We start from the raw sequence: 13,319 nt of genomic DNA, 5'->3' as shown, positions 1-13,319 counted from the left end.
AGTGCATGGAGTAACAGCACCCCTCTCAGTGCTGCTGGGAAGGTAAAATGGTATATCCACCTTGGAAGACAGTCTGACAGTTTCTTTAAATGCTAAACATACTCTGCCATGTGATCAACAATCGTGCTCCTTGGTATCTACCCAAATAAGCTGAAAACTTACCTCCATACAAAAATCTGCACACAAGCGTTTATGGCCGTTTTATTCACAACTACCAAACCCTGGAAGCAACCAAGATGTCCTTCAATGGGCCAATGAATAAACGAACTGTGACACACCCATACAGTGAAATATTATTCCGTGATAAAAAGAAATAAGGACAAATAAACACTGGAGAACTTTAAATGCATATTGCTATGTGAAAGAAGCCAATCTGACAAGGCTACATACTCTATGATTCCAATTACATGACATTCTGGAAAAGGCAAAAAGTATAGAGACAATGAAACAATCAGTGATTACCAGGGGCTGGGGTTAGGATGAATGTGTGGAGCACGGGCGATTTTTAGTGCAGTAAAACTATTCTGTATGATTCTGTAATGATGGATAAATTCATCATACTTTTGTCAAAACCCACAGAAGGGGCGCCTGGGTGACTCAGTGGGTTAAAGCCTCCGCCTTCAGCTCAGGTCATGATCCCAGGGTCCTGGGATCAAGCCCCACATCCGGCTCTGCTCAGCAGGTAGCCTGCTTCCCCCACTCTCTCTCTGCCTGCCTCTCTGCCTACTTGTGATCCCTCTCCCTCAAATGAATAAATACAATCTTTAAAAAAAAAAAAAAAACCACAGAAGATACAACACAAAGAATAAATGCTAATGTAAACTAGCAAACTATGGACATTAGTTAAAAATAACCTATCAGGGCACCTGGATGGGTCAGGTCATGATCCCAGGATCCTGGGATCGAATCCTGCATTGGGCTCTCTGCACAGTGAGGAATCTGATTCTCCCTCTACACCTTCCCCTGCTTGTGCTTACTCTCTCTCAAAAAAAAAAATAAACAAAATCTTAAAAAAAAAAAGAAAAGAACAAAAGACCTAGGCACTAGGTGGCTCAGTTGGTTGGGCGACTACAACCACTTTCAGCTCAGGTCATGATCCCAGAGTCCCAGGATCGAGTCCTGCAGCGGGCTCCCAGCTCCATGGGGAGTCTGCTTCTCCCTCTGACCTTCTCCCCTCTCATGCTTTTTCTCTCTCAAATAAATAAATAAAATCTTTAAAAAAAGAAACAATACTGACCCATCCTAGTGGCCCCGCCACTGAAACAAAGTACCATAGTAAATCAAGATATTAACAATAGAGTAAACTGGGGGGAGGGAGTGGGATTGTGGGGATACACAGGAACTCTGCATTTTTCCCTCAAGTTTCTGTAAACCTGAAACTGCTCTAACAAATAAGGCACATTAATAAAATGTGTGCGTGTGTGTGCATACACACAAAGATTCATTTCCAGAGAAGGAAAGTAAGAAGTGTTACAGGTGGGCAACAAAGGTGATAGCTGTCAATTCTAATTATAGAAAGATGACTGAATGCAGGCCAGTTCACAATCTACTACCTCTTATGGTCCCACTCTATCAAAGTCCCAAATCAGCAAGGAACAAAGGAAGCATAAACAACTCAAATAACCTATGCCGCTGGTGGCCCAGAGTACCCCACAAAACAGAAAAACTATCATTTTACCGAACGAATTCCATTTTCCTCCAATGAATACTAGACTAAAACTTAAAACAGAGCTACAGGAACCCATGAGTTTCATCTCTTCGGTCTTTCTTCAATGCCATAACACAGACGAACACCAAGAATGCTAGGTGAAGAGATTAAGAAGCCCTACTTTTGACGTAATCACAATATAGGGAGGAAGGTCAAAGAGAGACCGACTCGCTGTGGATGCAAGTGCAGTCTAGAAAAAAACACCTAATATTCGAGTGGAGAGACCGGAGAACCAGAAAACACTAAAAGCATATTATCTTGGCTTAACTACCCAAATATCTAACACCAGTTTTCTTAAATAGCCCAGCCAATATGCCATCATTTGTCCTTACGGGAAATACCTGACATTTATTTCAGCTCAATAAAGGATACTTTCTCTTGGGCTGATCTCTTTCTGAGTCAGTTCTAAGGTACTTCTGACTCATTCCTGTAAGACTCCAGGTTCTTTGAACATACCTGAAGAGTAATTTCATCTGTAATGAGAACCCAGTTCTGAAGATGTGCCCATAAAAGATGAGACCAGCAGTCAGGACTACAAAGGCATTTAACTTTTCCCTCTACACCTACCTGCCCATGCCCTCTTCTCTGGGAATGGTTCCTACTGCGTCTACTGCAGGAGCAGGATAGGATGACCATGTCTAGACCTTGGAACTCCACCCAATGGGGTGGATATTTGACCTAAGGGTAAATCAGGTTTCTTCCCTAGTAAACTGTAACTGCAACACTGAGTCACAAAGCAAGAGTCAGGAAACTATGGGAACCTCATCTGGAAGGAATAAATATTTTGAGTCTGACATTACCATTGGCAGCTCCAGAATTTCCATTTTGAAGAAGCCTTAGGGGATGCAAGTTAGTTGCTGCGCAGTAAAGAAAAGGAGTTATCTCACCTCTTCATTCACATAACATTTATAAAAGTATTAAAAATGTCACTTATCTTTATCAAAGGATTGGGGTCAGGGAAGTGCTAACTAATTGAAGCTTGTAGGGAGAGATCACATCTTGGTATGGCCACAAAGCCAACATGGTGAACCCTGGTAAACTCATGAGTAAGCAAAAAAAGGAAAAAAAAAGGGGGGGGTAGTCTGAAGAACCCAGCAGAGAATAAACACACATAGATAAAAGTTCAGGGGAAATTGGGAGGGGGAAAAGCTTTAGGAATGCCTGGACAGCTCAGTCGGTTAAGTGTCTGCCTTTGGCTCAGGTCATGAACCCAGGGTCCCGGGATCAAGTCCCGCATTGGGCTCCTTGCTCAGTAGGGAGCCTGCTTTTCCTTCTGCCACTCCTCCTGTTTGTGCTCTCTCACTGACATAAATAAATTTTTAAAACTTTAGATCCGGACAGCTCTCTCCAGTTTCCATCAAACGCTGAATACTACATTCATGCTCTAGGCTCCCACCAGGGTTTACAACAAGCCCCCTTCACTAGAGCTTGTGTTAATGGGTTTCTGCTCCTTGCACTCAAAAGTTTAACTAAGACACTCCACTGTATCACTATATTCAGCCAGTCTGCTGTCAGGCTCCCCTTTCCTACATGCCTAGAAGGGAAAAGTCTATTTTCATTTTACATTCCTGACTCTAGAATATAAATTATGTAGCCCTTGGAGAAAATAGGTCAATAAAAATGATATCCCAGAGTCCCTGGGTGGCTCTATAGGTTAAGCCTCCAAATTGATTTTGGCTAAGGTCATGACCTCGGGGTCATGAGAGTGAGCCCCACGTCCAGCTCTTTACTGGGTGTGGAGCCTGCTTAAGATTCTCTTTCTCAGGGCGCCTGGGTGGTTCAGTCGTTAAGCAGCTGCCTTCAGCTTGGGTCATGATTGCAGAGTCCTGGGATTTAGCCCCACATCGGGCTCACTGCTCGGAGGGAGGCCTGCTTCTCCTTCTACAACTCCCCCTGCTTGTGTTCTCTCTCTGTCAAATAAATAAAATCGTTTTAAATCAATCAATCAAGTAAGTAATCTCTACACTCAACATGGGCTCAAACTCACAACCCCAAGATCAAGAGTTGAACGCTCTTCCAACTGAGCCAGCCACCTCTTAATACTAATGTTTTTTCTTTCATTTTCTTTTAAAGATTTTATTTATTTTATTTGACAGACAGAGATTACAAGTAGGCAGAGAGGCAGGCAGAGAGAGAGAGGAGGAAGCAGGCTCCCTGCCGAGCAGAGAGCCCAATGCAGGGCTTGATCCCAGGACCCTGGGATCATGATCTGAGCAGAAGGCAGAGGCTTTAACCTACTGAGCCACCCAGGCACCCCTAATGTTTTTTCTTTTAACAGCAAAGAACAGACTTCAGATTCAGCTACACAAATATCAGAATCTAGTTAAACCTTTAACAACTTTGTTTTGTTTTCATCTTTATCTTTTTTTTTTAATATTTTATTTATTTATTTGACAGACAAGAGATCATAGATAGGCAGAGAGACAGGCATAGAGAGAAGGGAGAAGCAGGCTCCCTGCTGAGCAGAACCTGGCGTGGGGCTTGATCCCAGGACCCTGAGATCATGACCTCAGAGGCTTAAACCACTGAGCCACCCAGGTGCCCCGATAGGTTATTTTAAAATAAATTTAAGTTAAAAATCAAATTAGAGAAAAATTCTAAGTAATTAATAGTACAGATAGTACTATAATAAAGCTGGAATCATCAGACTGGCTAGAAGAATGATAGAAATTTGGGAAATACTGGGTTAAATTATTGGCAACAGACTATCAAAATCTGTTAAATGACTGAGCCAGCCACCTTCCTGGGTAACAATTTGAAGAGAAGTGACGCTTCCTTATATATGCAGACAACAGTAGACCCTGACACAGGCAGGCCTCTCTACCTGCCAGGTAGAAGAGGTCCTGGGATTAATTTGTCCAATCACAATTAGGGATACTGATATTAAGAAAGAGGCCAGTCTTAGGGTGTCTGGCTGGCTCATGGCTCAGTCTATGGAGCATGCGCCTCTTGATCTCAGGGGTTATGTGTTTGAGCCCCATGTCAGGCATAGAGCTTACTTTAAGGGCGCCTGGGTGGCTCAGTGGGTTAAGCCGCTGCCTTCGGCTCAGGTCATGATCTCAGGGTCCTGGGATCGAGTCCCGCATCAGGCTCTCTGCTCAGCAGGGAGCCTGCTTCCTCCTCCTCTCTCTCTCTCTCTGCCTGCCTCTCTGCCTGCTTGTTATCTCTGTCAAGTAAATAAATAAAATCCTTACAAAAAAAAAAAAAAAAAAAAACGAGAGAGAGAGAGAGAGAGTCAGTTTTGCCAAAAAGAAAGAAAGTAAGCAAGCAAGCGAGCTAGCAAGGCTTTAGGCTCTGGGTGCTTGCAGCTGTAGTGAAATTCTCTAAAGCAGCTAAGATGACAACCTGCAATGTTTCCACTTCCTAGAAGAGCTTCAAACACTACTAAAGATATTGCTACAATTTAGAAAAAAAAAAAAGACTGAATATAACATAGCTCCATCTTTGCTTAAAATTCTAAATGCTTTAGAATAGGAGCCTTGCTTTTACCAAGAATACAAATTGTAGGTTAAACATTCCTCCAGTCAACAAATGTTAAATACCTACTACTCCCAAGATGACTGAGAGGGTTAAATTTAAAAAGGAATGACGCCTCCTAACCAATCACCTCAGAGCCTACATTTGCCCCCCACCCTTTTTAAGATTTTATTTATTTGGCAGAGAGGGACACAGCAAAAGAGAGAACACAAAGCAGGGGGGAGTGGGAGAGGGAGAATCAGGCCTTCCTCTGGGCAGGGAGCCCGATGCGGGGCTTGATCCCAGGACCCTGGGATCATGACCTGAGCTGAAGACAGACGCTTAACAGGTGCCCCAACATTTGCCCTCTTTTAAACTATTTCCCCCAGGGTATTCAGAGCTATCTTTTTTTTTTTTTTTAAGATTTTATTTATTTATTTATTTGACAGCTCACAAGTAGGCAGAGAGGCAGGCAGAGAGAGAGGGGGAGGAAGCAGGCTCCCTGTTGAGCAGAGAGCACGATGTGGGGCTCGATCCCAGGACCCTGAGATCACGACCTGAGCTGAAGGCAGAGGCTTAACCCACTGAGCCACCCAGGCACCCCAGAGCTATCTTTTTAAATTGCAAGCCTGAACACCTCACTCTCCTGGTTAAATCTCTTCACTGCTCCCCATTTATCTTTAAAACAAATTTCAAAATTCTTAAAATGGCTTACAAAGTTCATGCGGTCTACCACAGTAGCCTCATCTCAACCAATCTCTGCAGTGCCAACACACAAGCCTTTTCCTAGGTCCTCGGGTGGAGCAAGCTCCTTTTTACATACTTCCCCCATACTGCCTAACCTCTCCTCTTCCACGTTCAAAGTAAAACGTCATTTCCACAGGGAACCTTTTCTTGTCTTGTCCCTGACAGCTCAGATGCCCATATTGTATGCACTCACGGGAACCGACATTTTTCCTTCAAAGCTCTTAACACAGCACCTGGGTGGCTCAGTCAGTTAAACATCTGCCTTTGGCTCAGGTCATGATCCCCAAGTCCTGGGATTGAGCCCCATGGCTGCCTGCTCTGCTTCTCCCTCTCCCTACCACTCATGTGTGCTTGTGTGTGCACATGTGCGCGTGCACACGCAGTCTTTCTCAAATAATAAAATCTTCTAAAAAAAAAGCTCTTAACACAAGTGTAATGATTATGTGTACCATTATTTTTAAGAAACAAGCTCCTTGAAAGCAGAAACCATGTCTCTGCTGTGCTGTTTGGTACTCACTCATTCCCTGAATCTACATTGTGCCTAGCACATATTGGGCCCTCAATAAATAAGGTCAATGAAGAAAGGAATAGAGAAATGAACAAACCATACAAGGGGGAAAAAGACAGTCTTCTAAAAATTGAGCAGTCTATCAGGAAAATGACATGCATACAAAATTGACCACAACAGTAAGTTCCAAGAACCAATCATTAATGATGGCTTCATACTATTAAGTTTTTTAAAAATCTTTCAACTAGGGGCGCCTGGGTGACTCAGTCGTTAATCATCTGCCTTCACCTTGGGTCATGATCCCTCGGTCCTGGGATCCAGTCCTGCATCGGGCTCCCTGCTCAGCAGGAAGCCTGCTTCTCCCTCTTCCACTCCCCACACTTGTGTTCCCTCTCTCGCTGTTGTCTGTGTCAAATAAATAAAATCTTAAAACACATACACACACACACACATTTCAACTAATTTTTGTAAAGCTTTCTGTTCTTTTTTCAAGTTTTATTTATTTATTTTTAAAGATTTGATTTATTTATTTGACACAGAGAGAGATCACAAGTAGGCAGAGAGGCAGGCAGAGAAATAGGCTCCCCGCTGAGCAGAGAGCCTGATGCAGGGCTTGATCCCAAGAACCCAGGATCATGACCTGAGCTGAAGGCAGAGGCTTTAACCCACGGAGCCACCCCGGTGCCCCTCAAATTTTAGTTATTAAGTAATCTCTACATCCTCAACAGCTTGAACTCAACCCCAAGATCAAGAGCTGCATGCTCTTCCAACTGAGCGAGCCAGGCACCCCTCCATTAAGTTTTTTTTAAGGAGGCTCCACTCCACACTCAGCATGGCACCTAATGCAGGGCTCAAACTCATGACCCCGAGATCAAGACCTGAGCTAAGACCAAGAGTCAGATGTTCAACTGACTGAGCCACCAAGGTGCCCCAACTAATTTTTTAAATAACAGAAACAGCGCAAGCCACAGTTTAAAAATAATAATTTTTAAAAATCCTAACAGTTCATAGGAGCATAGCATGAAAAGATTAGTCTCTTAATCCTGCCCTATGCTCCCACTATGCTCTACTCATTGTAGGAATTTCCTTTTTTTTTTTTTAAGATTTTATTTTTTTTATTAACATGTATTTTTTAAAGATTTTATTTATTTGACACAGAGAGAGCGAGAGAGGGACACAAGCAGGGGGAGAGGGAGAAGCATGCTTCCCACCAAGCAGGGAGCCAACACAGGGCTCAATCCCAGGACCCTGGGATCATGACCTGAGCCTAAGGCAGACACTTAAGGACTGAGCCAACCAGGCACTGCTCTTCTAAGAATTTTCTGTGCATGCAAATCATTAAGTCTAAAATGCTTTAGAATGTATAGGTCTAAGTCAGACCCTTTTAAATGGTCATAATTTCAAAAAAAAGAAAACAGGTTATACCAAGTGATTTTTCTAAAGAAGGGCAAGATTAATCTTCACTCACCAAGATGCCCTGCCACTCCTGATGAAAAACAGGACAAAACTCGCAGGGCTAACAATGCCCAACAGAAGGCTCAGAATAAGTACCACACTGGACTGAGGACTTAACAAGCATTTACTAATGAACTACAGCAGAATAATTACCTGGAATTGGCCAGGCACCAAAGGGAAATGTCTTAACTCACTAAGAAGTCATTATCATTCAGGAAACACAGCTAGGAAGTATGTTACATCTGACCCAGACTACGGCAACACTGGAAGCCAGTAAAAGATTAGAACAAAAGACTGTGTGCCAGAAAGTAAGTAAAAATGTGTATGTGCATTCTAAAAACTATGGGAATATTTTTTCTTTGAAACCTATTTTACAATTGCTTACCTAGCAATTCCTGTATTCTACACAAATTTATGACATGCCATACCTGACCATCACTGCCACCCTGCTTGTCCCCCAACCACTAAAAACATTTTTAAATTAATAATAATGGTAGAAAAAAGGCACTGGGCTCACCAAGTCATGTCAGAGTACAAAATCTGTAAAGAACCACATAGCACAAGACAGTAATTTTAGCAAAAGGAAAATGAATAAAGTAAGTGTTCTGGTAAGGTCAGGTGTGGTTTTCAAACACTAAAAATATAATACCTAAACCAATTTATGAGTAATGAAAAGCACTCTGAAATTGCTTCAACTAATGAGCTTTCTGAAAAGTTATTCCAAACCTAAACACTGAAAACATAATTTCAACCCATCACATCTCAGCTTACCACAATTTCACAGTTAATCACCCGTACAGTCCTGTCTATCCTAAACAATATTCAGCAAAAGCTGAGGTCACAGGCAAGTTTCCAACAGCTGTAAAATGCTAAAACCTTGACAGTACAAATAATGCTGTACAAAGATAGTGACGCTGCTAATTCTGAACTCAGTAAAATGTGTTCAAAATCCAGATCTACAACTCACCAGCTGCAACTCTGAGCAAGTTAATCTCCAGCCTTTAGATTACTACTAGGATCACAATAATCTTACTACCTATTGGACAGTTAGCATACAAATAAGCACCCTATTAATGCTGACAGTTGTTGAACTTCTGGCTGGTGGGCAAGCACTACCTACTAAACATAAGCTTTTTATTTAATAGCTAATGAATTCAAGGAACAACAGTGGTTTAGGGGTACTAATATATTCAAACACAAAAGCAGGGGCTATCCCAAAGTTTGGAGGTCAAAAGTGCATTAGTCAAGGGCAGCTGGTACCCTCTCTTGTCCTATTCCTGCCAATTGATATTAATTGCCTTGGAACTCTTGAAAACTTCTAATACTCTTCCCATTTAACTTTAACAAAAGCTACATAATTCTGGCTTCAGTTTTGACAATACAACCTGTCACTTCTAGTTAACATATAATAATATTTAGCAACATGAAATGAACAAGGTTTTTCTTACTGGGTAGTTCAAAACACTTATTTCTAAATGACTTATGGGATGCCAAAGGCATTTTCTTTGGTCCTCAAGAGCCAATTTTAGAAATCCAATTATTCTCAAAAATACCGAATCTTGAGGGCGCCAGGATGGCGCAGTCAGCTAAGCATCAGACTCTTGATTTCAGCTCAGGTCCTGGAATTGAACCCTGAGTCAGGCTCCATATGCAGAGCCTACTTGGGTTTCTTTTTTCTCCCTCTCCCTCTGCTTCTCCCCCCACCAACATCCCCCTTCCTCCAAGCATCTGAGTGCTTTCTCCCTTTCTAATAGGTAAATAAATCTTTAAAAGGGGCACCTGGGTGGTTCAGTGGGTTAGGCCTCTGCCTTTGGCTCAGGTCATGATCTCAGGGTCCTGGGATTGAGCCCCGCAAGGGGCTCCCTACTCAGCGGGGAGCCTCCTTCCCCCTCTCTCTCTGCCTACTGCTCTGCCTACTTGCGATCTCTCTCTCTGTCAAATAAGTAAATAAATAAATCTTAAAAAAAAAAGTACTTAATCTTGTGGGTAGGGGATGGGCTAGATGGGTATTAAAGGGGGCACTTGTTATGATGAGCACTGGTGTTTGTTATATGTAAATGATGAATCACTGAATTCTACTCCTGAAACCAATACTGTCCTACATGTTAGTTAACTAGAATTTAAATTAAAAAAAGGGAAAGTACCGAATCTTTTTAGTTTCAAGGTGGGGGTAGGGCACACCTGGCTACTCAGTAGGAGGAGAAAGCCGCTCCATCTCAGGGTCAATCTCGGGTAGTTGAGTTCGAGTTCCATGATGGGTAAAGAGATTATTTAAATAAATAAATAAACTCTAAAAAAGGTGGGGGAGCTTGCGTGGCTCAGTTGGTTAAGCGACTGCCTTCCACTCAGGTCATGATCACACGGAGTCCCGCATTGGGTTGTCTGCTCAGCAGGGAGTCTGAACCTCCCCCTCCCATGTTCTCTCATTCTCTTTCAAATTAATAAATAAAATCTTAAAAGGGGGAAAAAAAAAAAAAGTCTGCAAACAGTTCCTGCTGCAGAGCCATAATAAGCCAGAAATTGTGAACCCTGGCTAGATTCAGTTCCTCCCTTCAATCATCCTTATTTCATTCCTGCCCTCTGAAAATATATACTGGAGGGTATGGTAACAAACACCGCGGGGAAATGGAAAGAAAGTCCTATCTCTGCAACTCACCACCAGTGTGACCTTTGGCAAGTCAGTGTCTTCAGCTCAAAGTAAGGTATTTTCTAGCAGTGGTGAAGAGGGTGAGCTTGGGACACTGGGGTTCAGATCCTACTCCATCAAATGCTAGCTGAGTGACCTTAGGAAAATTAGACAACATCAACAATGCCTCATTTTCCTCATCTGTGGGGAGAAAAAAGGTGGGGGGAGGGATTTGCAGGACTGGAAGAAACTACCCACCTCAGGAGAATGTGTTTATATTAAATGAGATAAGCCATGTTAAGGGTCAATAACAGAGAATGACAGAATGATCGGTCTACACATGTTAGCTATTATTTCCTACCTCAAAGGGTTGCTGCTAAAATCAAATGAGATGTGAGTAAAGCATCATACAAATTTTAAAAGCAGGACCAACTGTGCCAGAAATAAAGTCACCCCCCCCTCCAAAAAAGTTGAATGATGTCAGTCATGTGGAGAAACCTCCATTCAGTAACATTTACACTATAAGCTCGAGGTCTAATTTGGCAAAAACCACTGACCTTGAAGCCTTCCTCATTGTTCACTAAGATAAACCAACCATCTATGAGGAGAGAGAGGAAAAGGGCCACTGCTCAATTACAGAGCATCTCGGTTACCGAAAAGGTGTTTCTCCCTGACTCAAATCTTTTGATTTTTCACAGCCGGGTAGGAGGGTGACATCAAGGTCTTAAAGTCTGAGGGCGTTAAGGAGGGGGATCCATTTAGCAAGCACAAGGGAAGCTGCAGAAAGGAAAAGCCCTGCAGCAGCCCTGCATGCCCGTCTGACAAGAGCTAACACTGTCTCTTCACCGCTATTTTGGGCCCACGACCCCCCCCACCCCGCCTCCCACGTGCACCCAGAGCAGCTGTTTCTCCACTAAAGAGCTCTTGATTGGGAGCCTCCAATACGGCCTGCTCCTGACTCGATCTGGGTGACCTTGCATCAGCCCCTTCCCCTCTTTGGACATGTTTCTCCATGTGCACCGAGTACAGCTAGTTAGACAACCCCCTAGACCGGGTTCTCGGAAGTAAAAAAGTCTTCGGTGAGGAATTTTCGCTCAAATAAGAGTGTCGCACCCTCACGCTTTCCATCTGAGATTCTGGGTCTTCTTTGATGTGGCATTAACAACGCAGCCTGCGGGCAGCGCACGTCTCAGCGAGTGTGTGTCTCACAGGGCCTGCACGTCGGGCCGGCTCTGCCGACCTGACGCTGCCTGGACTGCGCCGCTGCCACCGCAGGGCGCAGGAAGGCCGGGCCGGCGCCTACGCGAGGCGGGTGGCTGCGGCCTAGAGGCCCGCGCGGTCAGCCCCTCGCATCCGCCAGCTCCGCGCCCGCCCCCTCAGCGCCCCTCCCGGACCTTCGCCCTGGCCTCAACAGCCCTCGACGCGTCCGGCCGATAACAGGCTGGCCCCAGGCACTCACCGTAAATGGGCCGGAGGCGCCTGTCGTTAGGGTCCTGCACATGGCCCCGCGTCGCCATGATGACAAGCGCAGAACCGCAGTGCGCACGCGCGGGGCAGGCCCTCGGGAAGGGGCTGTTAAAGGGCCAGCGCCGATCTCGCTCTTCTATCGCGATAGTCGCAGAGCCGCGATTGACCTCCCTTGCGCGGAAGCGGAAGCTCCCGAGCTCCTTGGACCGCTACGGGTACGGCGATGGGTTCTTCGTTAGGAATCTTTCCTCCTTTTGCCCGATGGAATCAACCAGGTTGGAAGAGACGGCTGTTGGTATTGAAATCCCTTCGGAGTCACGTACTGGGTAGTGAGGAAAGGAGGGAAGAAACTCTTGGTCAAAGTTGAGCTCAGCTGCTCCCGCTTGTCGTATTTATCCCCTGTGTCCAAAGGAGGACCAGTTAGACTTGTCTGTGACCCAACTGCTGAGGAACCAGGAACTCCTCTGGGAGACTGACCCAAGGAACTGTGGGGGAAAAGGGGTCTGATCAGGGGTGCCTGACTGGCTCAATCTGTAGAGCATGAGACTCTTGATCTTGGGGTTGATGAGTTCAAGCCCCAGGTAGGGCAGAGAGCTTATTTAAAAAGGGGGAGGGAGGGGCGCCTGGGTGGCTCAGTGGGTTAAAGCCTCTGCCTTCAGCTCAGGTCATGATCTCAGGGTCCTGGGATCCAGCCTCTCATCGGGCTCTCTGCTCGGTGGGGAGCCTGCTTCCTCCTCTCTCTGCCTGCCTCTCTGCCTACTTGTGATCTCTGTCTGTTAAATAAATAAAATCTTTTTAAAAAGGGGGGGGGATGCTGATCTACACTAAAAATCTGCCTGAAAAGTTCAAGATCTCTTCAGCCTTCTCCTGGGTTCAACCAGCTAAGAAACATCCTAGATTCATAGTAATCCAGTCAGTTTGTCAATTAAACCTCAGTAAAACTGGAGGGTAAAAGTAATTAAATTCATACAACACATAGTTATTGAATGCCTATTATGTGCCAGGCTACATCAATAAATAAAATTTTCATGGAGATTTACTTGTAGTGGAAGAGACAGACAAAATAGCATATTAGATGATGATAAATGATAATGAGAAAAGTAGAACAGGGACTGGGGAGTGGAAGAGGGAGGCAATTTTATATGTATAATGTGGTCAGGGAAATCCTAGCTGATAAAGTGTTAATTATCAAAGACTTGGAGAGGGATGGAGCCACTTGGGTGTGCCAGGCTCAGTAGAGTCATAACCTAAGTTAAGGCCACACTAGTCACTAGATTCAAACTCAGGTCTTTCTGAGTAGAGAACCAGAGTAATCCCCTGCACTGCAGTGTCCCCTGTGTCAGCCTTGACCA

At 44.3% G+C, this 13,319-nt stretch overlaps 1 protein-coding gene across 1 annotated transcript in view; it reads right to left on the bottom strand.

Moving 5' to 3' along the window:
* Nucleotides 1-12,668, bottom strand: part of NAA25 (N-alpha-acetyltransferase 25, NatB auxiliary subunit) — a 71,617-nt gene extending 58,949 nt beyond the window's left edge. The window contains exon 1 of the mRNA XM_082698380.1: nt 11,960-12,668. Coding sequence (XP_082554506.1) covers nt 11,960-12,017 — 58 coding nt within the window. The 5' untranslated portion in view covers nt 12,018-12,668. The remainder of the gene's footprint in view (nt 1-11,959) is intronic.
* Nucleotides 12,669-13,319: the final 651 nt, after the last annotated feature.

The sequence above is a fragment of the Mustela nivalis genome (genome assembly GCF_964662115.1).
Source record: "Mustela nivalis genome assembly, chromosome: 14".
NCBI classification, from domain to species: Eukaryota; Metazoa; Chordata; class Mammalia; order Carnivora; family Mustelidae; genus Mustela; species Mustela nivalis.
The sequence above is the reverse complement of the archived record's forward strand: the minus strand, read 5'-3'. Positions and strand labels throughout refer to the sequence as shown.